This window comes from Rhinoraja longicauda, chromosome 2 (assembly GCF_053455715.1).
Source record: "Rhinoraja longicauda isolate Sanriku21f chromosome 2, sRhiLon1.1, whole genome shotgun sequence".
Lineage (NCBI taxonomy): Eukaryota > Metazoa > Chordata > Chondrichthyes > Rajiformes > Arhynchobatidae > Rhinoraja > Rhinoraja longicauda.
Genome location: NC_135954.1, coordinates 59,679,136 through 59,704,015, shown reverse-complemented (window position 1 = coordinate 59,704,015; position 24,880 = coordinate 59,679,136). Strand labels below are relative to the sequence as shown.

The window sequence follows — 24,880 nt, the reverse complement described above, 5'->3', positions numbered from 1 at the left end:
ACAAATACAAAAGACTTGAACAGATAGATAGGAGAAGTTGGAAGGATATGGGCTGGCACAGACAAGTGGGACTGGCTTGGTTGGGTAACTTGGTTGGTATGGACGAGTTGGGATTAACTCTATGACTCTACACAAATCAGTTGCATTCAAAAAGCCGTATTCAGTGTCTCCACTACTACTATACACGTGCACTGTATCCAATATGCTTATCTAAGAGGTCTGTAAGTGCTTATGTATAGTACATGCACTGAACTGTGTACAAAAATGAAACTTTTACCGTGGCCCCCCACCACCCAATTCTTAGTCACGTGTGTGACCAGAAATGAGAAAAAATGTGTAATACATCTCTTCTAATTCTGAAAGCATTACAGGAATATTGTTTTGTACTGTATATATGACTTATATATGTTGAAGTTTATCAAGTGAAATTTTTATATGTTATGCTGCCAATGTTTGTTAGTGTCAGAGGTCAAATATGACAATATACCTGTCATATAACAAAGCAATATACCTGTAATGCTTTCAGAATTAGAAGAGATGTATTCCACAATTTTTCACGTTTTTGGTCACACACGTGACGAAGAATGGCCCCTTGGTACATGTGACAATAAAGTACCATTGAACCATTGAAAAGAGTAACAGGCAACAAAATCTGATAAATGTTGAAGAAATGCACAAAATTATTTTAGAAGACTGAAAAATTAATGCTAATAAATGCAGACATTGAAATGACATGATATAGGAAACAACTCGATTTACTTGGTAAGAAAGGTCAACATTGAAAAAGTGAAATATGGATGTAAAAGCAAATAGTCAGCTTCCTATAACTAAATTGAAAATAAACCATTCCCTCTTAAGAGTGACCTGAAGCTGCACAGAAGCAGCCCCATCTCTATACACCATCCCTTTGAGCAAATGGAATGAAATACTCCATGCAACTTCAACTTCCCTCAATGTTTTCTTCTCTAAACCTGAAAATATGGAAGGTTTTCGTTTGTTGGTTTCAGGGATGATTAACAAGTAAAACTCTGTCTCAACATAGAACACATAATAGTACATAGAATATGGAACAGTACAACTCTTTGGCACACAATGTCTGTGTCGAACATGATTCCAAGTTAAAGCAATAGCCTCTGCCTGCACATGATCCATATTCCTGCATATCCATGTGCCTACCTAAAAGTCTTTTAAATGCCTGTCATATCTGCTTCTACAACCACCCCTGCCAGCGCCTTCCAGGCAGCCATCACTTTCTGAGTAAAATATTTGCCTTAAAGCTAAAGCTCACTTTAAAGCTATGCCTTCTTGCCTTTGACAATTCCACCTTGGGAGAAAGGTTCTGACCATCTCCTCTATCTATGCCTCTCATAATTTTATATTTCCATCAGCTCTCCCCCCCCAATCCTCTGACATTCCAGAGAATACAATCCATGTTTGTCCAACCAGTAAACGACGCCCACATTCCAAATATGGACTTACTCAATAAAGCTGCTCCCAATATACTCTCCCTTGCTCTTGCCTAATAATGTTGCAATCTTAAAACTTATGGAGATGTATCACTGATCCCAAAATGCTTTTCCACTTAAACGGCAGTCACCTGGCCAAGCTCGTTTCCCAATATCAGGTCCAGTATGGCCCTTCCATGAGTTGGATTATTATCATACTGTTCTGCCCGTCCAAGCCTTTTCCTTCATGGCTAGTCCTTGATTTTGCTTAAAAGCACCCAAACATAGATGGCAAGAATTTGTGCTGGAACAAAAATCAAAACTGTTTGGATTTTATATGTATCATTAACATATCAAAATGTCCAAAGATGCTTCACGGGTTTGTTACGAATTAGAGCCTTCTCATCAAACGACTTAAGGTGGTATTATGGTAGCTGACCAAACGATCGGCTAAAGGGTTACAGTATTTAAAAAGATGTAAACATGTTTAGGGAGGGAATTTTGGAATTTGGGGTCAAGGCAGTTATAGGCAAAGGCATAATTAAAACCCAGAAGCTCAAGATGCCAGAATTTGAGAAATGCAAAGAACTCAAAGCCCTTTAAGGTGAGATTAGAGAATAAGGCCAGCATCATGGTGGGGATTGAAAACAATGATGCGAATTCTATGGAGTGCACACATAGCTGGACAGTCAAACAAGATTACAAACATAGGACACAGAGTACTGTATCTATGGCTAACATGGACAGTTGACATTTCTAGTTGGGATCCTTCTTCAGACTCTGAAGAAATCCAGAAATGTTCAGTTCAGTTTAGTTTATTGTCACGTGTACCGAGGTACAGTGAAAAGCTTTTGTTGCGTGCTAACCAGTCAGCAGAAAGACAATACATGATTACAATCGAGCCATTTACAGCGTATAGATGCATGATAAGGGAATAACGTTTAGTGCAAGGTAATGCCAGTCCCACTGAGTTGCACCAGCACTTTGTGTTCTACACAAGATACCAGCATCTGCAGTTCCTTGTCTACAGTTCATATATGATGTTGATAGCAGCAGAAATATGTTTATTCTATATAGTGAAATAATGGAGAAACTGGGGTATAAAAAATGTTTTTATTCTTTAAATCCTTATTTATCCTTTATTCTGCTTGACCCATCTCCAGCATTCAATGCAGTTAAATACACCATTCATCTCCTCTAATGTTCAGTTTGGAAGAACAAGGCCTGCCGATCTTGTGTTTTGCCTCTCCAAACCCTTCCCCGACTGCATGGTGACCTATGGAGATCCCTGAGGAACTCCCTTCGACATTGTGCTACATCCACATGCAGCTCATCAACAATATCATCCAAAAACATTTCCACATGTAGGCTGATAATGCACTGCTTATATTGCCAATCTATTTCTCAGTAATGGATTACCTCAATACCTTCCTGTCTCCGATTTGGCAAATTACTAATTACTTGTCTAATTACTAAACACTGATCAACAGCAATTTTCTCCAACATTATAATGGTAAGTCAAAGCCACAGAAGGGAATAGCAAAGTTTACTGGAATGTCTAAGCAGCAGATAGGGTATAGTTAAGAGAGTCAAGAGTGTTTTATTGTGTTATGTACCAAAACGGAACAATTAAATTCTTACTTTCAGCAGCATAGCAGGTTTTTAAACATATATAAAACTATGAAACTGTAGAGAGCATGTTGAAAGCAGACAAATGTATCATCTTCCGAATGTTTCAGTTGAAAATTCCACAACGGTAAAATTTTGATAGAGATACTAACTATTGAACGGCTGTATGGTACATTTTCTCATTCAACATTAATACATACAAATGATCCCAAATAAAGCTTTAATTTGATTCACAAAGCGTTAACTATGTACAATAATACTTGCTATATTTCATTGATAAACAATGAAAGAATTATCAATGAAGCTAGAAAGGTCTAACCTGTTGTAATCTGAAATGAACCAGATCAGCCTGTCCGACTAGTTCAGTGGAAACATAAACATGCTTTTATTTATTACGAATCCAATACATTTGTAAGCCAAACAAATTTGCAAAAGTAACTACCTTAAGTCCAGCTGTTTGATGTGAGACATTCTGCACAAACTATTCAGGCTCAGCATCTCCAAATAATTGCCTGCCATACAAAGTCTCTCCACAGCTGTCAGATCCTCCAGAACTACTGGAATGCTTGTGAACTCATTGAAGGAGAGGCCCAAGTAACTCAGTTGTTTGAGGTTCCCCAGCTCTGATGGGAGAGAATTGAGATGGTTGCCGTCCAGTAGAAATGTCTGCAGGCTATATTTCAGAATAGTAGAAAAAAATAGCATCAATTTATCAATCATCAAAGCTTATTCGAGGCTCTTGCAATGCAAAGTTTTCCCATTGACTTTTCAACAGCAACGTACAAAGGCAATGTGCAATACATTTTTGCTTATGTAAAATCATTGTATATCATTAGATCTGGATACTTACTTATCCATGCTTCCAACTGTTGTTGGAATAAATCGGAGAGCGTTGCAGGAAAGGTTGAGCTCTGATAGAGTTGGAAGATCACAAACAGCTAAAGGGAATTCTCCCATGTGGTTATTTGACAGATTTAAACTTTTCAGCTTCATGAACCTGCAGGATAAATGTATGAAGGGGTTTAATGTTAAATTGAAACTGCAGGTTGGCATTAAAAGAACAGCACATAGATTAAAGCAATGGACATCATTAATCAAAACTTTCTTTTTCAAGTCATTTAAAAAGCTCTCACTTAATCTTAGGTTTCTTTCAAATAATCCCCAATGAGCTGGCCAAGGGCTGGCCATCACCAAGGACTGTCTCTTTAATAAAACCATATACAGTGCCCTCCATAATGTTTGGGACAAAGACCCATCCTTTATTTATTTGCCTCTGTACTCCACAATTTGAGATTTGTAATAGAAAAAAAGCACTTGTGGTTAAAGTGCGCATTGTCAGATTTTAATAAAGGCCATTTTTAAACATTTGGGTTTCACCATGTAGAAATTACAGCAAATTAAAAAGTAGAATCAATAAGGCTAGGGTGGTGTTTAACATGCTCAGGAAGATCTGGAGTTCAAAATACATCTCAATCAACACCAAAATATGCATATTTAATTCAAATATGAACCAGGTGATGCTGTGTGGATCAGAGACATGGAAAACAACAAAACACACAACAAACAGGCTGCAAACATTCATTAACACCTGCCTCAGGAGAATACTAAACATCTGAAGGAGAGACAAAGTAAGCAATGTGGACCTGTGGAAAAGAACAAGCCAGGATCCCATTGACTTACAAATTCGAAAGAGAAAATGGAGTTGGATTGGTCACACCCTCAGAAAACCTGCCACAAACATCACCCGGCAAGCCCTGAAATAGACAATAGACAATAGGTGCAGGAGTAGGCCATTCGGCCCTTCGAGCCAGCACTACAATTCAATGTGATCATGGCTGATCATTCTCAATCAGTACCCCGTTCCTGCCTTCTCCCCATACCCCCTGACTCCGCTATCCTTAAGAGCTCTATCTAGTTCTCTCTTGAATGCATTCAGAGACTTGGCCTCCACTGCCTTCTGAGGCAGTGAATTCCACAGATTTACAACTCTCTGACTGAAAATGTTTTTCCTTATCTCTGTTCTAAATGGCCTACCCCTTATTCTTAAACTGTGGCCCCTGGTTCTGGACTCCCCCAACATTGGGAACATGTTTCCTGCCTCTAACGTGTCCAACCCCTTAATAATCTTATATGTTTCGATAAGATCCCCTCTCATCCTTCTAAATTCCAGTGTATACAAACCTAACCGCTCTAGTCTTTCAACATACGAAGTCCCGCCATTCCAGGAATTAACCTAGTAAACCTACGCTGCACGCCCTCAATAGCAAGAATATCCTTCCTCAAATTTGGAGACCAAAACTGCACACAGTACTCCAGGTGCGGTCTCACTAGGGCCATATACAACTGCAGAAGGACCTCTTTGCTCCTATACTCAATTCCTCTTGTTATGAAGGCCAACATTCCATTGAAAAGAGGTCACCACAGGAACAGCTGGAGAAGAGGTGTCCAGGCAGAAATGTCTGGGAGTGGGCTCAACTGGGGAGATCTCGAAAGAACCGCCAACAACCGAGTGAGGTGGAGGACATTTGTCAATGGCCTATGCTCCCTCGAGGAGCCAAGGAATTAAGAAGAAGTGTCAGCGGGTCAGTTAGCAACTCTGGAGAAAAGGACCAGGTGACCTCTCAGGTCGAGACCCTTCTTCAGACTGAGAGTCAGTCTCCCCCGACTCTGTCTGACAAAGGGGTCTCAACCCAAAATGTCACCTATTCCTTTTCTTCCGAGATGCTGTCTGACATGCAGTTACTCCAGCATTTTGTGTCTATCTTCAGTTTAAACCAGCATCTGCAGTTCCTTCTTAAACATTTAAAAGACATTTGGACATGTACATGGATAGGAAAGGTTTAGAGGGATATAGGTCAAACACAGTCAGGACTAGCGTAGATGGGTTATCTTGGTCGGCATGGACAAATTCAGCCAGAGGGCCTGTTTCTGTGCTGTCTGACTCTACGACTCTACATTTTAGTTTACTTTAGTTTAGTTTAGAGATACTGCGTGGAAACAGTCTCTTCGGCCCACCGTGTCCGCACCGACCCCAATGATCACCTGTAGACCAATTCTATCCTACACACTATGGACCATTTACAGAAGCCAATTAACTGACAAACCTGCACCTCTATGGAATATCAGAGGAAACCGGAGCACGTGGTCCCGCATAGTCACGGGGAGAAAGTACAAACTCCGTACAGACATCACCCGTACTCAGGATCGAACCCGGGTCTCTGGCGCTGCATGGCAGCAACTCCACCGCTGCGCCTTTGCAGTTTAAGTAGGAGTGATTAATAATAATAATCATTACTTTATAAGACAGGTGAACATCCCTGAAGAAGGGTCTCAACTCGAAATGTCACCCATTCCTTCTCTCCAGAGATGCTGCCTGTCCCACTGTTACTCCAGCATTTTGTGTCTATCTTCGGTGTAAACCAGCATCTGCAGTTCTTTCCTACAACCTTGATTTTAAAGTAGGTCAGTAAAGAAAACTTCTTGTTTAGTAGTTTTGGAGGTAAATACCCAAGACGTTACGGCAGCAATAGGAATAAATCCCACTGTATGGAGGAGCAAGAACAACGGGGTGGAGGAAGAGTTTGATAATTTTTGGAAGGAACCCTCTCAAAAAAACTTGCATATGAATCCAAGTTTAGGACTAGGGAATTAGCATTAAAAATTTAGAGTTTAGTTTAGTTTAGTTTATTATTGTCACGTGTATTGACGTACAGTGAAAAGCTGTTTGTTGCGTGTTATCCACAGGACCGCACTCTAGCTGTTGTGAGGACAGTTCAGTTGCCTGATAACAGCAGGGAAGAAAATCTCACTGAATCTGGAGGTATGCATTTTCAAACACCTGTACCTCTTGCCTGATGGGAAAAGGGAAAACCGGGAGTGTCCGGGGTGCGATTGGGCCTTGATTATACTGGTGGCCTTGCCAAGACAATGTGAATTGTAGATGGAATCAATGGAAAGGGTTGGTTTGCATGATGGTCTGGGCTAAGTTACACAACTCTCTGCAGTGTCATGCGGTCTGGGATGGAGCTGTTCCAATGCCATGCTGTAATGCGTCCTGATAAAATGCTTTCTATGGTGCATCTGCAGAAGTTGGTGAAGGTTGTTGGGGACATGCTGAACTGCCTAAGCCTTCTCAGGAAGTACAGGCATCAGTGTTTGTTGGTCATAACTTAGATGTGGCTGGTCCAGAACAAATTGCTGGTGATATTAATCCCTGAGAACTTGAAGCTTTCGACCATCTCTACTTCGGCACCATCAATGTTTAGTTTCGTTTAGAAATACAACGCGGAAACAGGCCCTTCGCCCCACCGAGTCCGCGCCAACCAGCGATCCCCAAATATTAACACTATCCTACACACACTAAGGGGTTTTTTTACATTTACCAAGCCAATTTACCTACATACCTGGACATCTTTGGAGTGTGGGAGTAAACCAAATATCTCAGAGAAAACCCATGCGGTCAAGAGGAGAACGTAAAACTACATACAAACAGCACCCGTAGTCGGGATCACTTCCGGCGCTGTAATCGCTGTAAGGCAGCAACTCTACTGCTGCTCCACGCATACCAGGGTATGTACTACTTTGCTTCCTGAAGTAAATTATGATCTCCTTCATCTTGCTGACTGAGGGAAAGATTTATGTCTTGGCACTAGGTTCTCAAATCTCCTTCCTGTACTCCATCTCGTCATTATTTAAAATCCAACCCACTATGTTGGTGACGTCTGCAAACTTGTAAATTGAGTTGGATTGGTATTTGGCTGCACAGTCGTGAATGTATAAAGAGTACAGTAGGGGGCTGAGAACACATCCTTGTGGGGCACCAGTATTGAGGAATACCGTAAAGGATGATTTGTCCCCTATCCTCATTGATTGTGGTCTGTTGATCAGGAATTCAAGGATCTAGTTGCCAAGGGGAGTGCTGACTTCAATTCCATGAGTTTGGAGATGAGCTTGGATGGGATAATGGTATTGATAGCAGAGCTGTAGTATATGTATAGGTGTCGGACACAGGAGTCCTTCTTATCCAGGTGTTCTAGAAATCAATGTAGGACCAGGAAGATGGCATCAGCCGTGGACCTGTTGTGACAATAGGCAAACTGCAGCGGATGAAGGCTTCTTGGTAGACTGGATTTAATGTGTGCAATAACCAGCTTCTCAAAGCACTTCATGATGGTAGATGCCTAGGCCACAGTTATTGTGGGTGGCGCAGTGGCATAGCTGGTAGAGCACCTGCCTCAGCACCAGTCTTCTTCGTCTTCTTGCGTACGGCGTGAACAGCCTAAAGTTGTAGGTCAAGGGTAAACATCCAGGCCAGGGCAGCATCAGTTGCTGGGTGGATGGCCTTGATGCCACCAGGGAGAAGCCTCAGTGAGCAGTTACTCACGATGTGTGGGATGGTCTGGTCTGGATATCCGCAGTCGCAGCAGGGCTGTCTGTCATCCCCCACTTGTGCAGGTGATGGGCTGTTCTTGCATGGAGGGTGCGGATACTGTTCAGGGTTAGCCATTGCTTGCGATGGAGGTCAAATCCTGGTGGTTTCACTGTGGGGTCTGTGATTGTTTGTGAGTGGGTACATTCAGAGGCACTCCGGTGTTTATGTCCTTTATTAGCAGATCATTGGCAGTACAGATGCTGGCTACCGTTACCTCCAGCCCTCAGGATAGTCTCCTAACTAACACCAGGATAATGCAGTACCAAACCCGGCCTGGATTTATGGACTGGATGCACAACAGTAAAACCAGACATGGATCTACATCCCCCTTCTTAAGCATAAGCCCCCAAACTAGATAAGAGTATATAAAGCCACTACAATATGAAAAAAACCCTACAGCCTACCAACATCCTAAAATAAGGGATGAAAACAGCAACCACGACAAACGCTAAGCAGAGGAGGATACAAATTGTGTAAGATAAATGAAAGAGAACGGTAAGGACTGTAATTAATCAGAGTCCATAATAAGTGTCTAGCCACAGTCATGGTACTTGGGATTGGGCTTACAGACCCGTCCTGCACGAGTACGATACAGGCCCTCCACCGTAGGTGGTGGTTCAAACGGCACTGGTCTCACAACAGCCTTTTGCACAGGAGACTGCACCGGTGACTGTATAGGTGACTTTATGGGTGATTCCATCACCAGCACCAGCGACTCCTTTGTTGGTATAAAGACCAGCTTGCGGTTTGCCGACGCCTGGCCTCCATCGGTCTGTAACCTGCCATCATCATCATCATCATCATCATCATATATATACAGCCGGAAACAGGCCTTTTCGGCCCTCCAAGTCCGTGCCGCCCAGTGATCCCCGTACATTAACACTATCCTACACCCACTAGGGACAATTTTTACATTTTACATTTACCCAGCCAATTAACCTACATACCTGTACGTCTTTGGAGTGTGGGAGGAAACCGAAGATCTCGGAGAAAACCCACGCAGGTCACGGGGAGAACGTACAAACTCCTTACAGTGCAGCACCCGTAGTCAGGATCGAACCTGAGTCTCCGGCGCTGCATTCGCTGTAAAGCAGCAACTCTACCGCTGCGCTACCGTGCCGCCCATCTGCGACCTCCGTGTAGCAGCTGAGATGGCACCAGCTCATTCACCGGTAGAAGGTGTTTTCTGTTCCGCCGGTAGGTTCCTCCTTCCGATTGGACAAGATAGGACCGTGGCTCCTGGCAGGTCCCATTAACTACGCCCAGACGATCATGACCCTTCTGGGTCTGCAGACGGACCATCTGACCCGCCGACAAAGGCTGGAGAGGACGGCTAGACCTGTCGTAATACGCCTTCTGGATCTGCCGTTTATGTTGCAGCTGAGCCTGAACAGATTGGGGCTCGTAAACACGGGGCTGCAGCAGGTGTCTTGCAACAGGAAGGGTACGAGTTTGTCTGGACATCAAACGTTGGGCCGGCGAACCCAGCACCAGGTCACGTGAAACGTTATGGAGATTGAGGAGGTCCAGGAATACATCGGACCTGGCTCTTCTGGATCTCTCCATGACCTGTTTGGCATTACGGACAGCCCTCTCGGCTAGCCTGTTCGACTGTGGATACTCGGGCTGCTGGTGATGTGTTTAAAATCCCAGCGCATAGCAAAGTCCTTGAAACACTGACTGGTAAATTGACCGGCATTATCCGACATGAGGGTGTGAGGAGACCCATGGACCGAGAAATGTCTTGCCAGTTTTTGAATTATCGCCGCTGAGGAAATTGTGTGGAGCAAATCGATCTCAAACGACCCGGAATAGGAATCCACCAGGACCAGATATTGATTGCCACACCACTCAAAAATGTCAGTGGCCACAGAGGACCAGGGTAAATCAGGAACCGGGTGCAGCAAAAGCGGTTCCCTTTGCTATTGCGGGGCCAAGCTGTTACATACTGCACATGATGTAATGGCACGGTAGCGCAGCGGTAGAGTTGCTGCTTTACAGCGAATGCAGCGCCGGAGACCCAGGTTCGATCCTGACTACGGGTGCTGCACTGTAAGGAGTCTGTACGTTCTCCCCGTGACCTGCGTGGGTTTTCTCCGAGATCTTCGGTTTCCTCCCACACTCCAAAGACGTACAGGTATGTAGGTTAATTGGCTGGGTAAATGTAAAAATTGTCCCTAGTGGGTGTAGGATAGTGTTAATGTGCGGGGATCGCTGGGCGGCACGGACTTGGAGGGCCGAAAAGGCCTGTTTCCGGCTGTATATATATGATATGATATGATGATATGATTGCACCCTCTGGTGCACGTAGTCAGACATAGCAGGCCAGAAAAACATACTTTTCGCTCGCTGAACTGTTGCCTCAGCACCAGGGTGGCCCCTATGTATTGCGTCGAAGTACTGCTGCCGTAGTGAGGCAGGGATCACCGCTTTGTGGCCTTTCACAATGACCCCGTTCTCGATAACCAGCTCATCTCTAACGGGAAAGTACGGCTGTACAGTGGTAACATATGCAACTTGCCCCGCCAACCGTGTCGAATGACGGACGCGAGCGGCTGCAAAGTGTCGTCCTCCTCCGTGTGTGCCCTCTCCGTTGTTGGTGTTGGCATCTTTCAGCACCAGTGATGTGCCTGTAAATTGCCCCTCGTGTGTGGGGAGTGGGTAAGTCGGATAACATTGAACTAGTGTGAATGGGTGATCGATGGTTGGCATGAACCCGGTGGGCTGAAAGGCCCTTTTTTCATGCTGCATCTCTAAACTAAAGTAAAATAAAATAAGTGAAGCTACAAACTATATCTTTGTGCAAAGGATAAAAGTTTGGAACTCTTCAAATATTCCTTCACTCCCCACATTCTCAGAAATATTGTCTTTAATTCAGGCCATTAAATATCAGGTTCACAATTGCACAGTAATGGCAAGGCAATCATAATGGCAAACATAAATATTAAACAGGACATTGAGAGATCCTCTTTCGCTTTTCTTTAAATTGTGTCAGGTCATCTTTCTAAGGCAGCACGATGGCGCAGCGGTAGGGTTTCTGACTTTAAGCGCTTGCAGCACCAGGTTCAATCCCGACTACGGGTGCTGTCTGTACGGAGTTTGTACGTTCTCCCTGTGACTGCGTGGGTTTACTCCAAGAACTTCAGTTTCGTCCCACACTCCAAAGACGTACAGGTTTGTAAGTTAATTGGCCTGGTATATGTAAAATTGTCCCTAATGTGTAGTGTTAATGGAATCGCTGGTCGGTGCAGACTCAGTGGACCGAAGGGCCTGTTTCTGCGCTGTATCTCTAAACTAAACTAAACTTTTCCAGACAAGGACAGCAGAGGCATTGATTTAATGTCTGAAATGAAAATAGGCACTGGTAGTTTCACGATGCCTAGGTACCACAATTAACTGGATTATCAGCTTAGATCTTCGGTATCAAGCTTTACTCTAAAGGGCCTGTCCCACTTAGGAGATTTTTTAGGTGACTGCCGGCGACTGAAATAGTCATAGGTCACCGAAAAACCAGCGACTGGACCACCCCTACGACAATGTCTACGACAAGCTTCAACAACCTACCACCTAGTCGACGTCAAGCTACGGCAAGGTACCGACAAACAGCGACCCAATCATCATAACTTAGGACGTCCGCCTACGACCGCACCTATGACAACCTACAACAACTGAAGTCAACCTACGTCTACCCGTGACAAGCTACGACCCTGTCGGCGACAACTGAAGACAACTGAAGACAATTCACGTCACTTTGGCCTCTGGTTTTGACGCCGGTACCTGTCGCCGGTTGACATAGGTACATAGATTGACGTAGGTAGTCGCCAATGGAATTCACCGAAGTCAGCACCAGCGACAACCTACGACAGCACCTATGTCAGGAGACGTCAAATTACGATCATTGGCGTCAAAGCAACAGTCGCCGAAATTTTTTAAACATCTCAATATCCAGCGGCGACCAGATAAATGCTACGATTCTTTGGAGACAACTCACGACCATACAGGCGACACTCCAGTGACCGTGTGGCGACAGCCTAGTCGCCTGTAGTCGCCTAAGAAATCGCCTAAGTGGGACAGGCCTTATAGTTTTCTAATAATGCCACCAAACTAAAACAACTCAGCCTTGAGAATTCCAAATGGAAACAAACTGTGAGCACCACAGATTACAATGAATGAGTTGAGAAATTAAGAGGAACAAAAAGCTTTCAGAAAATAAAAGAATCAGAATTGCCTCCAACAAAAAATAATTGCTAATAATTGAGTTTTAAGATAAAATAGCACAATGGAATGAATACCTATTCCCTCTCCAATTTGACCTCAACCAATCTGTTAAGGATCCATCATGAACAAAATTCTCTTGCAAAGGGAAAGAACAAAAATTATACAGATGTACAGCAGAATGACAATTCAATTTTATAAGCACATAAACAGTCACACCCACAACTTAATCATGATCTCTTGTCAAAATCTGGAAATTTTAGTTAAGACTAGACAGGCGCTTGGGCACAAACCTCTCCTGTGGGCACAGCAACCCTCCGTCCAAACCTCTCCTGCGGGCCCGGCAATTCACCCCAACTGACGACAATCACCTTCTCCATCCCCTCTCAACTCCCTCATTGGCCGCCACTCAGGAAGGTCCCGCCCCTCTCCGAGGAGCAACCTTAACCCAACAGCGCACGCTTGGATCCGGTGGCCATCTTACGTATTAGATCAACGGGCCCCAAATGTGCAGGCATGGACCCGTTGGGTTCCCATTGTGATGATGGAGGTATTACTGCGCAGGCGCAACTGACGGGCAGGGCAAGTGGAAAAGGGATCTATTAAAGTTTAAAAAGTGAATACCTTTTAAAATATAACAACCATTTGAACCGCATGCCAATGGTGAGTAAGGTGGACCTAAAATTGTCGTGCCGTTTTGGCTGTATTTCGGGAACAAATATATCCATAAACCCACAAATATACAAGTTTTAGTAATATATACTAGACCAAGTGGACCCGTTGGGCCCATTCAGCAGTCCTCCCCCCCTCCCCTCTCTCCTCAACCCCCCCTCCCCTCTCCCTTCTCCCCCACTCCCCCCTTCCCTCCTCCCCCACTCCCCCCTTCCCTCCTCCCCTCCCCCTCCCCTCCTTTTAAACTTAAAAATGTGAATAACTTAAAAAATATAACACCGATTTCAATAAAACTACTTGTATTATCACTAAAGTGACAATGGTGAGTAAGGTGGGGCTAAAATTGTTGCGCTATCGTGTACCGTTTTGGCTGAAGTTCAGTCACAAACAAGATAACAAACGAGAGTTTTAGTACAGACCAAGTGGACCAACTAGACCAAGTGGATCCGTTGGGCCCATTCCTCGTAGAGTGGGGACAGGGAAGGGGAGAGGGTGCCAATCACCTCAGCCCCGTGGCACCAGCACTGCAGCCAGAGTGAGCCGTGGACCCAAAGCCTCTCTAGCACCCTTACCCACCTCCACTCAATCCCCCTTATCCCCCCCTCCACTCACCCACTCCCCCCCAGCACACCCCCACTCCCCTCCCCCACACCCCTACTCAACTCTCCCCACCCCATTCCCCCCCTCCCCACCCCCACTCCCCCTCTCCCCACCCCCACTCCCTCCCTCCCTCCCTCCACACCCCCTCCCCCCACTCACCCTCTCCCCACCCCCGCTCCCCACCCCCGCTTCCCCTCTCCCCCGCTTCCCCTCTCCCCCCACCCCTCCCCCACTCCCAGCCCTACCTACCCACCCACCTCACCCGCCCTCCAGTGCCCCCTCCCCCCATCCCAACTCACCACCCCCTCCAATGCCCACCTCCCCCTCATCCTAACTCCCCCACCCACCCCACTCCTCGCTCCCCCTCCAGTGCCCCCCTCACACCCCCCCCCCAATAGACCAAGAGGACCCGTTGGGTCCAAACCTCTCCTGCATTGGTGCAGCACCCTCGTCTCCCTCCCCCTCCCTCTCCCTCCACCCCTACCTCCTCCCCTCCCCTCCCCCACCCCTCCCCATTATCTCCCCCCCACCCAATAGACCAAGAGGACCCGTTGGGTCCAAACCTGCATTGGTGCAGCACCCTCGTCTCCCTCCCCCTCCCTCCACCCCTACCTCCTCCCCTCCCCTCCCCCTCCCCTCCCCATTCTCTCCCCCCTCCCCTCCCCTCCCCCCCTACTCCCCCCACCCCCTACTCCCCCCACACCCCTACTCCCCCCACACCCCTACTCCCCCCACACCCCTACTCCCCCCACACCCCTACTCCCCCCACACCCCTCTCCTCCCCCCACTCCCACTCCCAGCCCTACCCCCCCACCCCCTCCACTGCCCCCTCCCCCCACTCCACCCCAACCCCAACTCCCCAACCCCAACTCCCCCACCCCATCCCCTCCCAACATAAACGGGCCTACCGATCCGTGGAACCATTGGGGCGTGAAGCCTAAACCAAAGCCAAAGCGTCTCCTGCAGCTCGGCAATGATCGGCGGGGAGCGGTGGCGATGGCCATCTTGTGGACCCTCTGCGGCCGCCTCTGCGGCGTGCTGCATCGTGGGAGGAAGGTCAGGCCGGGACGGGTGCCGGTCCTCCCGCTGGTCCATCGAGGGGGGGGGGGTGCGCATTTATTAAAGTTTATAAGGTAAATTGTTTTAAAAAAGTAACAAAAGTAGGTCTGCACCATGCACGGCCGAATGGTGAGTAAGGTGAGTATAAAATTGTGGCGCTATCGTGTACCGTTTTGGCTGAGTATCGCCCCAAACTATTTTCATCCACAAACGACCCCAGAGTTTTAGTAATATGTAGATAGATATATATATAGATGGATTTATCTGCTTCATCATTTCCTTTTCCGAATCACTATCTCTATTTCATATAAACTCTGTTCCTCTTCAAGCAGCAGGTAAGAATGACTAACTGATTTGAACTTGTTGGAGACAAATACGTAGCATTAGAAAAGTGTCAGAAATCAAGACTTAATAGGAATGAGATAATGTTTTAGCTGTCTCAATAAATTCTCACATTTTCATGTGATACATTATCAAATAAAATATAAACGAATACAATGCTTATATTCCTTAGCCATTATCAGTTCTGCTCTTTCAACTATTCGTCCGAAGCTTACAAAAAATAGAGATGGAACCAGACCGAACAGTTTTTGTAATATTTTTTACAGGTCTTTATCCAATATTTTCCTCTGATTCATCTTTTCAGTGTACATTGTGAGTGGAAATTATTGTACTAAAAGGATATGGGAAATATCTGTTAAGAAACCATATATTTCACTGCAGACTACTAAATCTTCTGCCAGCAGATAACATAATCAATTTCTGTTTCTCTACAGCTGCATAAAGGGCAGGTTTTTTATGTGCGCTGTTACCTGCATCCTGTTTGCAGTGAACAGTACAAATCCATAAAAACAGGACCTCTTCGTGCATCATATATATCACGAGAGAAGCTAAGAAATGTATTGTGAAAGAAAGTCTGTTCAAGAGCAAAGAGTTTGCTAAAAAAATGCTTAAGTATACAGCCTGCTTCAAAGCTGGTTTGGAATTAGTATTGGTTTATTTTCATCATGTGTACCAAGATACAGTGGAAATACAGTGAAAAGTGAAATACATTGCATGCAATGAGTCTGAAGAAGGGTCTCGACCCAAAACGTCACCATTCCTTCTCTCCAGAGATGCTGCCGCTGAGTAACGCTGAGTTACTCCAGCATTTTGTTACAGCGAAAACTGTTGTATTTTGAATCAAATGCTTTCCACTCAAATATGTCAGCAAAAAACAAACTACTGAGGAACTCTGAGGAGGGAAATGGACAGACACATTTTGGGTCAGGTCTGTTCCTGATCTTAAACGCCTTCTGACCATTTTCCTCCACAAATGCTGCCTGATCTGCTGTGTTCCTCTTCCAGGTTGTTTTTTCCTAAAAATTCCAACATCTGCAGTCTCTCATGTCTCCATCCAAATAATTTATCGTATTTGAGCACAAATAAATATTTGAAAGATTACTTACAAGACCAGTCTTAGAAAATAAAAAAAGTTACCTTTGAAGGTCACTCAGTCCTCCATTTGTTCCAGATCCTGAATTCTGCTTGAGAAAATTCTGTTTCAGGTTCAAATGAGTAAGATCCTGGCTATAGAAGAGATTGTTTGGGAGAGTTTCCAAGCTGCAACACGATAAATCAACTGAGCTAATTCGCTGGGACACAATCTGAAAGAATAAAAGGCACAAAGTTTTCCCATTTCTCCACATAATATTTTCTGAGATCAAATGCTATTACAAAATCCTCAAATGGATGAGCTATTAATTATTTCTAACAAAGGCTCGATAAATGATGCAGGTGGAAAATACAATAAAAATAAGAGACATTTAACTGCATAGGGAACTTGCTTCTCCAATAAGGTGAAAATAACAAATTCATGAACAGTTATAGTACATATGCATAAAGGTAAAAATAATGAACAATTATTTCAGCTATTGCTTGTTACAAATGTTGAGCCATTACATTGTAGGAGGCAGGCATTTGGTCTAATGAATCCATGCTGCATCCTAACAGAGAGCATTCTATTCAGGCCTCCTCTCAATTTCATCCCTACAGCTCATTAATTATTTCCCCTCAAATTCCTTTCCTATCTTGCTTTTGATTCCCCCACAAGTAATGAGTTTCAGATCGTTTTCACTGTCTATGTAAAAATCTTCTTCCTTAAATCCCTTGTGCCTTTTCCCTTTACTTCAAATCTGAAGCAGAAAGATGATGCATTTGATGCTTATACATAAAAATTAGTTCTAATGCAAGCCAAGGCAATTCACTCAGGAATCTTAGTTATATCTTCCTTAACTAAAACTCCACCAACCTCTATCTTTAATGAAAACTACTAATTTAGTACTGCTGCCTTCATGAGGATATCATTTTTTATCTCTGACTGGTCTCATCTCTCCTTGAACACCCTTTTTCTTGTTTTCATGATATTTTGCATTCTCTTTTATTTGTGTTCAATTTTTGTCACACTGTTTGCAGTTTCCATTCCAGCTTAATTCTCACTTGTGTTAACAGCTTGAGATGGATCAATTACTTTCTTTCCTACACTATTTTACTTCCTGTCATATTGGTCATTTACCTTTCCCTTATCCCTCCTGGAAATATTTCTAGACCACAGTGGTAACATGTTCACTTCAAAGACTATATATTATTTAATTACCGTTTTGCCTGCCAAGCTTTGCTTCTAACTTACTAGGGCAGATCTGTTCTTATCTCATTGAAATCGGCCCTTCTCCCGTTGAACAAATTTACCATACATTGGTTTATATCCTTTTCTAATACCATTCTAAACTTCATATTATGCTTGTTGCTTCCTGCTCTGCATGGAATTGTCAATTCCAAAGACATACAGGTTTATAGGTTAATTGACTTGGTATAATTGTAAATTGTCCCTAGTTTGTGTTGGATAGTGTTAGTGTCTGGGGATTGCTGGTCGACTTGAACTCAGTGGGATGTTTCTGAGCAGTATCTCTAAACTAGACTAAACTAAATCAACGCTGCCCTTTTCATTTGACCAGAAACCTACTGATCAAGAAAATCGGTTTCCCTCTATGCACCTCAGAACCTCTGGTTCTTCTTTTTACCCCATGTATTTACTGCCCTCGACTATACTTGGATAGCCAGTCATGTCTTCCTATTGTAGGTTTTGTGCATCTCTGTAATTTCCCTGCAAATTTACATTTTAATATCCTTCGCACCAGATGCTGACCTGTAGAATAGTGCCAGTGGTGTAATTGCTATTTACCTTCCTTCTAAGTAGACAGATTCTGTTCTTGTTTGTTCCATGACATCATTTGTCTCCAACAATGTAGTTTTTCTTAATCTATACTATCTCTCCCTACTTTCTTCTCTGAACTTTACGGAATGCCTTTTTATTCAGAAATATTTAGAATCTATTTCTGACTTTTGTTGTATGTTAGGTCCATGTTACCTTCATGATATTATAACTCCATGTGGTTAATTGGAGTGGCAGTGCACAAAATTTAGTCGCTACCTCAACTGCTATTTTTGAAAAAGCATCCCATGTTTAAGGAAAAAAAACCTTTTTTGTATTTCTCTTCATTGCATTATTCAGAGCTTGTAGCCGATCCTTGTTGATTTGCCAAACAGTGGAATGTATGATTCACTAATTATGCTCTGAAAATCTTCTTAAGGGTTCTTTTCCTTACACCTTCCCTGATGCAGTGAAAAATGAATCCAGTTTTCTAATCTTTTGGAGATGATTAAAAATTGGTACCCAAAAGTATGATTGAAAGGGTAAATTTTGAGGAGAGTGAGGTTAATGACTGCACTCTCACCTTTGATGCCAAATTAGCTTAAGGCTCTCCATGCAAAGACAAAGCAGAAGCAGGGAAGATGCAAAGCAGGCTAACTTTGTTAGAACAGAGAGATAAATCAACACAGAGAGCTGTAAAGACTGCATTGCAGGAAGCTGTTTCAGAGAGATTTGTGGACAAGAGAAAGGGCTGATGTTTTTGAGTTGGGTGATGGGGAACCCTGGATCATCAGCTTGGTTAGGAGTACGAAGGAAACAGGATTGAGTTCTAGGATAGGATGTGAATAATAATTTCCATATGCTCATGTAGACAGATGAGAATGATAAATACAGTCATGCCTAGACAGCGGTCAGATTTAACTTGCTTTGCCCATCCCTCCCTGCCAAGAGAGAGAGCCAAGAGTTGCATTTATAATTCAGATTCTCTTTAAATTTAATCTATGAGAACTATCGTTGATGCCAAATGTAAGTGCTTCGCGGCTATCCCTGCCCCTTTTAATTCTCCTCAATGGCCAATTAACTGCATCTAAAACTGTGCCTGTCAAAGGTGCAACTAGACCTAACTTGTTCCCAGAAAAGACAAAAAAAACCCTTTCAGTGTTATTTTTATTAAAGGCTACTCTATTACCACACACTACACCTTGAAATACAAAACTGGTGAGTGAACTTTGGTAATCTTTTACAAATAAAAACTAAGTAAACATATCAGTGGAATTTGCCAGAAGCAAATAAACAAAATTTGAGAAACTGCTCTGGTGGTTCTCTGCTGTGCCTAAATTACAGTCCAATCTTGAATCACAGCGTGCAGTATACAAAAAATGGCTTACTTTCCTGCCAAAAGCGATAATTAGAAACACAAGGTTTGGCACAGGGCTAAAAGCACACCCACACCCAGACTCACCTTTGAAGCCTGCCGTAGCCAACGTAAATATTCTGGGAAAATGTCAAAACTGATGTAGTAGGTTTGACCCTGTGGACCTGATGAACTGAAAGCCAAACAGTGCTGGTACTTTTTCACTTCTTCCACCTATGCAAAAAAGAAAATCAAATTCTTTAGTGGCATACTTTATACAACATCACAGAATACTTCTAAAAATGTTGCAGATCATCTGCCAGTCCTGAGATCTATGGCTGGCTGTCTGCCTATCCCTGGACCATGATAATCTTTTTACATGGTTACATGTTCATTCTCTCACTGGGAGCCAGGAAAGCATTGTGCAGCCCAATGCCTTTCATATCATATCATATATATACAGCCGGAAACAGGCCTTTTTCGGCCCTCCAAGTCCGTGCCACCCAGTGATCCCCGTACATTAACACACTGAAAATAAATTAAAAGACAAAAGAAACTTTTAAAAAGATTTAATTCATTATTAAAATTAAATAATACTGCTTGCCTTATCCCAGAAATATTATTTTTTCATTTTCATTCTGGAAGCTCAGTGTGTAAATTGGCATTTCCTTATCGGATCCATGAGAAGACAACCAGTTTTTAGAGTTATCAAGCATTGAAACAGGCTCCCTTATTTCAGCATTCTTCAGACAAGAATATAAGGTTATGATCCTTTATTTAAAATTTGAATGAATTCCTAAATGCTCACTTAAAAGATAAGAATGTTGTTTGGCTCAATAAGTGGAAAAATATTTAATAGATAAGTCAATAAATAAATAGATAGAAACATTGGTAGACTTCATTTTTCACAAAAGTAACGCACCGTTGCAAAATATTTGTTCTATTACTAAATATATGTAGTGAAGACCAAAATAAGTTCACAAAAGTCACTTTCATCAGTACCTCTAAATAATTTTAAAAAAACATTAAATTACTTTTACAATGTAAATGTAATTCATGTATTCCAGAAATAAGTATTGCCACAATACCTTTCCCCCAATCAAAGGCAGAACATGCATTTTTCCAGACTGGCATTCTTTCACAGATGAAACTATCAAACAAGTTCCGCACAAGATAACCTGACGTCTGGTCCACTTGTGAAGCTGCATTTTCCCCTTTCGAACATTGAACAATCCACTCAGCTGGATTCGCTCCAAGTGCTCAATGGTGCAAGGTTTTCCTGGAATGCAAATAAAACAATTACCCAATTGCCTAAGAAAAAAAATTATCAGCTGCTATTTAATTAGCAAATGGTATCAAAATAATTGAGAGCAATAGATCATATTCATTGACATAATGTTTACAGCTGTGTTTATACATAGTCCCCCCCCCCCATTTCAGGGCACCATAATGTTTGGGACATAATTACTCAGGTGTGTTTAAATGCCTCCTTAATGCAGGTATAAGAGAGCTCTCAGCACCCAGTCTTTCCTCCAGTCTTTCCATCACGTTTGGAAACTTTTATTGCTGTTTATCAACATGAGGACCAAAGTTGTGCCAATGAAAGTCAAAGAAACCATCATGAGACTGAGAAGCAAGAATAAAACTGCTGGAGACATCAGCCAAACCTTAGGCTTACCAAAATCAACTGTTTGGACATCATGAAGAAGAAAGAGAGCACTGGTGAGCTTACTAATCGCAAAGGGACTGGCTGGCCAAGGAAGACCTCCACAGCTGATGATAGAGGAATTCTCTCTATAATAAAGAAAATTCCCCAGACATCTGTCCGGCAGATCAGAAACACTCTTCAGGAGTCAGGTGTGGATTTATCAATGACCACTGTCCGCAGAAGACTTCATTTTTTTATTTAAAAAAAAAATATTTTATTGAAGTTTTAACAGAACTCATACATTTTACATTTCATAGTAAACAATAATAACTACATTATAAATTCGATTGTACACGTATTGTTCTGTATTTTCTCCCCTCCCCCACCCCCCCCTTCCCCCCACCCCCCAGTTAAAAAGAAGGAAAAAGAAAAAGCAAAAGAAAGAGAGAAAGAGAGAAACCTGGAGTTCCGAGGGAGTCACTTCCGAGTAATTTCTTATTAAATTCTTATTATAGGTAACAAAACAATCCTGAATTTAAATATTTCCAATTCTTAATCCTAGCTTTAAAATGAAGACTTCATGAACAGAAATACAAAGGCCACACTGCAAGATGCAAACCACTGGTTAGCCGAAAAAAATAGGATGGCCAGGTTACAGTTTACCAAGAAGTACTTAAAAGAGCAACCACAGTTCTGGAAAAAGGTCTTGCGGACAGATGAGACGAAGATTAATTTATATCAGAGTGATGGCAAGAGCAAAGTGTGAAGGAGAGAAGAAACTGCCCAAGATTCAAAGCATACCACCTCATCTGTGAAATACGGTAGAGGTGGTTATGGCCTGGGCATGTATGGCTGCTGAAGGTACTGGCTCACTTATCTTCATTGATCATACAACTGCTGATGGGAGTAGCATAATGAATTCTGAAGGGTATAAACACATCCTATCTGCTCAAGTTCAAACAAATGCCTCAAAACATTGGCTGGCGGTTCATTCTACAGCGAGACAATGATCCCAAACATACTGCTAAAGCAACAAAGGAGTTTTTCAAAGCTAAAAAATGGTCAATTCCTGAGTGGCCAAGTCAATCACCTCATCTGAACCCAATTGAGCATGCCTTTTATATGCTGAAGAGAAAGCTGATGGGGACTAGTCCCCAAAATAAGGATCAGCTAAAGATGGCTGCAATACAGGACTGGCACAGCATCACCAGAGAAGACACCCAGCAACTGGTGATGTCCATGAATTGCAGACTTCAAGCAATCATTGCATGCAAAGGATATGCAACAAAATACTAAACATGACTACTTTAATTTACATGACATTGCTGTGTCCCAAACATTATGGTGCCCTGAAATGGGGGGACTATGTATAAACACTGCGGTAATTTCTACATGGTGAAACCAAAATGTATAAAAATAGCCTTTATTAAAATGTGACAATGTGCACTTTAACTACATGTGATTTTTTTCTATTACAAATTTCAAATTGTGGACTACAGAGGCAAATAAATAAATGATGGGTCTTTGTCCCAAACATTATGGAGGGCACTGTAAAATGCAGGATTAACTCAGAGGAGCAGGCAGCTTCTCTGGAGAGAAGGAATGGGTGACTTTTCAGACCGAGACTCTTCTTCTGAAGAACGGTCTCGACCCAAAACATCACCAATTCCTTCTCTCCAGAAATACTGCCAGCTGAGTTACTCCAGCATTTTGTGTCTGTCTTTGGTGTAAACCATCATCTGCAGTTCCTTGTGTAGGAAGGGACTGTAGATGCTGGTTTAATGCTTTAAAGGTTTAAGTTGCTGGTTCAGACCTACAATCAGTACCCTGTTCCTGCCTTCTCCCCATATCCCTTGACTCTGTTTTCAGAGCTCTATCTAACTCTCTCTTGAAAGCAGCATCCAGAGAATTGGCCTCCACTGCCTTCTGAGGCAGAGAATTCCACAGATTCATAACTATGAGTGAAAAAGATTCTCCTCATCTCCATTCTAAATGGCCTACCCCTTATTCTTAAACTGTGGCCCCTGGTTCTGGACCCCCCCAACATCGGGAACATGTTTCCTGCCTCGAGCGTGTCCAATCCCTTAATAATCTTATATGTTTCAATAAGATCCCCTCTCAGCCTTCTAAATTCCAGTGTATACAAGCCCAGTCGCTCCAGTCTTTCAACATACGACAGACCCGCCATCCCAGGAATTAACCTCGTGAATCTACGTTGCACTCCCTCAATAGCAAGAATATCCTTCCTCAAATTTGGAGACCAAAACTGCACACAATACTCCAGGTGTGGTCTCACTAGGGCCCTGTACAACTGCAGAAGGACCTCTTTGCTCCTATACGCAACTCCTCTTGTTATGAAGGCCAACATGCCATTAGCTTTCTTCACTGCCTGCAGTACCTGCATGCTTACTTTCTGTGACTGATGAACGAGGACACCCAGATCTCGTTGTACTTCCCCTTTTCCTAACTTGACACCATTCATATAATAATCTGCTTTCCTGTTCTTGCCACCCAAGTGGATAATTCACATTTATCCACATTAAACTGCATCTGCCATGCATCCGCCCACTCGTTTTGTTGCCTTCCATCACAGTGAGGGGGTGTTTGGACTCACTGTGATGGATGTTTGTCTTGGGGTCGTGTGTCCTGTGTACTTTTTTTTTTCTTTTGTGTGTTTTGTGACTGCTGTAATTTCGATCGGTATTTGTACCGAATGACAATAAAGTTCTGTACACTCACACAACCTGTCCAAGCCACCCTGCATCCTCATAGCATCCTCCTCACAGTTCGCACTGCCACCCAGATTTGTGTCATCTGCAAATTTGCTAATGTTACTTTTAATCCCTTCATCTAAGTCATTAATGTATATTGTAAATAGCTGCAGTCCCAGCACCGAACCTTGCGGTACCCCACTAGTCACTGCCTGCCATTCTGAAAGGGACCCGTTAATCCTTACTCTTTGTTTCCTGTCTGCCAACCAATTTTCTATCCATGTCAGGGCCTCATCAGCTCAGCTGTCAATATACAGACAGACCAGACTCCCATCAATGACCCCATGTGCACTTCACACTGCCTTGGATAAGCAGCCAACATAATCAGGGACATGTCCCATCGCGATCATTCCTTCTTCTCCCTGCTCTAGTCCAGTAGAAGGTACATAAGCTTGAAAGTGCACAACACCAGACTCAGGAACAGCTGATTCCCCTCTGTTATCACGCTTCTGAATGGTCCTACCATAAGCCAGGGTACTGTCTGATTCACCTCTTCGAAGGTGATCTGCTAAAATTTTCTACAATGCTGAGAACTATGTTCTGTACTTTGTGTCTTCTTCTTTGCTCTATCTATTGTATTTGAGTTTGACTTGATTGTATTTATTTATGGTATATCAGATGAATTTGAATAGCATGCAAAACAAGGCTTTTCACTGTACCTTGGTGCACATGACAATATTAAACCTCAACCTAAACATGTAGGCTTGCAACCCAAAATGCTTCCAATACTCTATGTGGAAAATAGCTGGCTACAATTTTCTATGCAAAAGTACTTTTATTAATGATTTTATGACAACAACCAAGTAATAAATCTTCACATAAACTTGCTTTGAGAAACATGAGAAAATCAGTTCTCACTCCCCAGG

General features: G+C 43.1%; 1 protein-coding gene across 2 annotated transcripts in view; it reads right to left on the bottom strand.

Moving 5' to 3' along the window:
* Nucleotides 1–24,880, bottom strand: part of LOC144604879 (PH domain leucine-rich repeat-containing protein phosphatase 1-like) — a 138,137-nt gene that overhangs the window by 37,157 nt on the left and 76,100 nt on the right. For both annotated transcript variants that reach the window (XM_078419678.1, XM_078419689.1), the window contains exons 2-6: nucleotides 20,684–20,874; nucleotides 19,704–19,829; nucleotides 16,531–16,697; nucleotides 3,925–4,071; nucleotides 3,517–3,747 (exon numbers count right to left, since the gene is read on the bottom strand). In XM_078419678.1, the coding sequence (XP_078275804.1) occupies nucleotides 3,517–3,747; nucleotides 3,925–4,071; nucleotides 16,531–16,697; nucleotides 19,704–19,829; nucleotides 20,684–20,874 (862 nt within the window). The remainder of the gene's footprint in view (nucleotides 1–3,516; nucleotides 3,748–3,924; nucleotides 4,072–16,530; nucleotides 16,698–19,703; nucleotides 19,830–20,683; nucleotides 20,875–24,880) is intronic.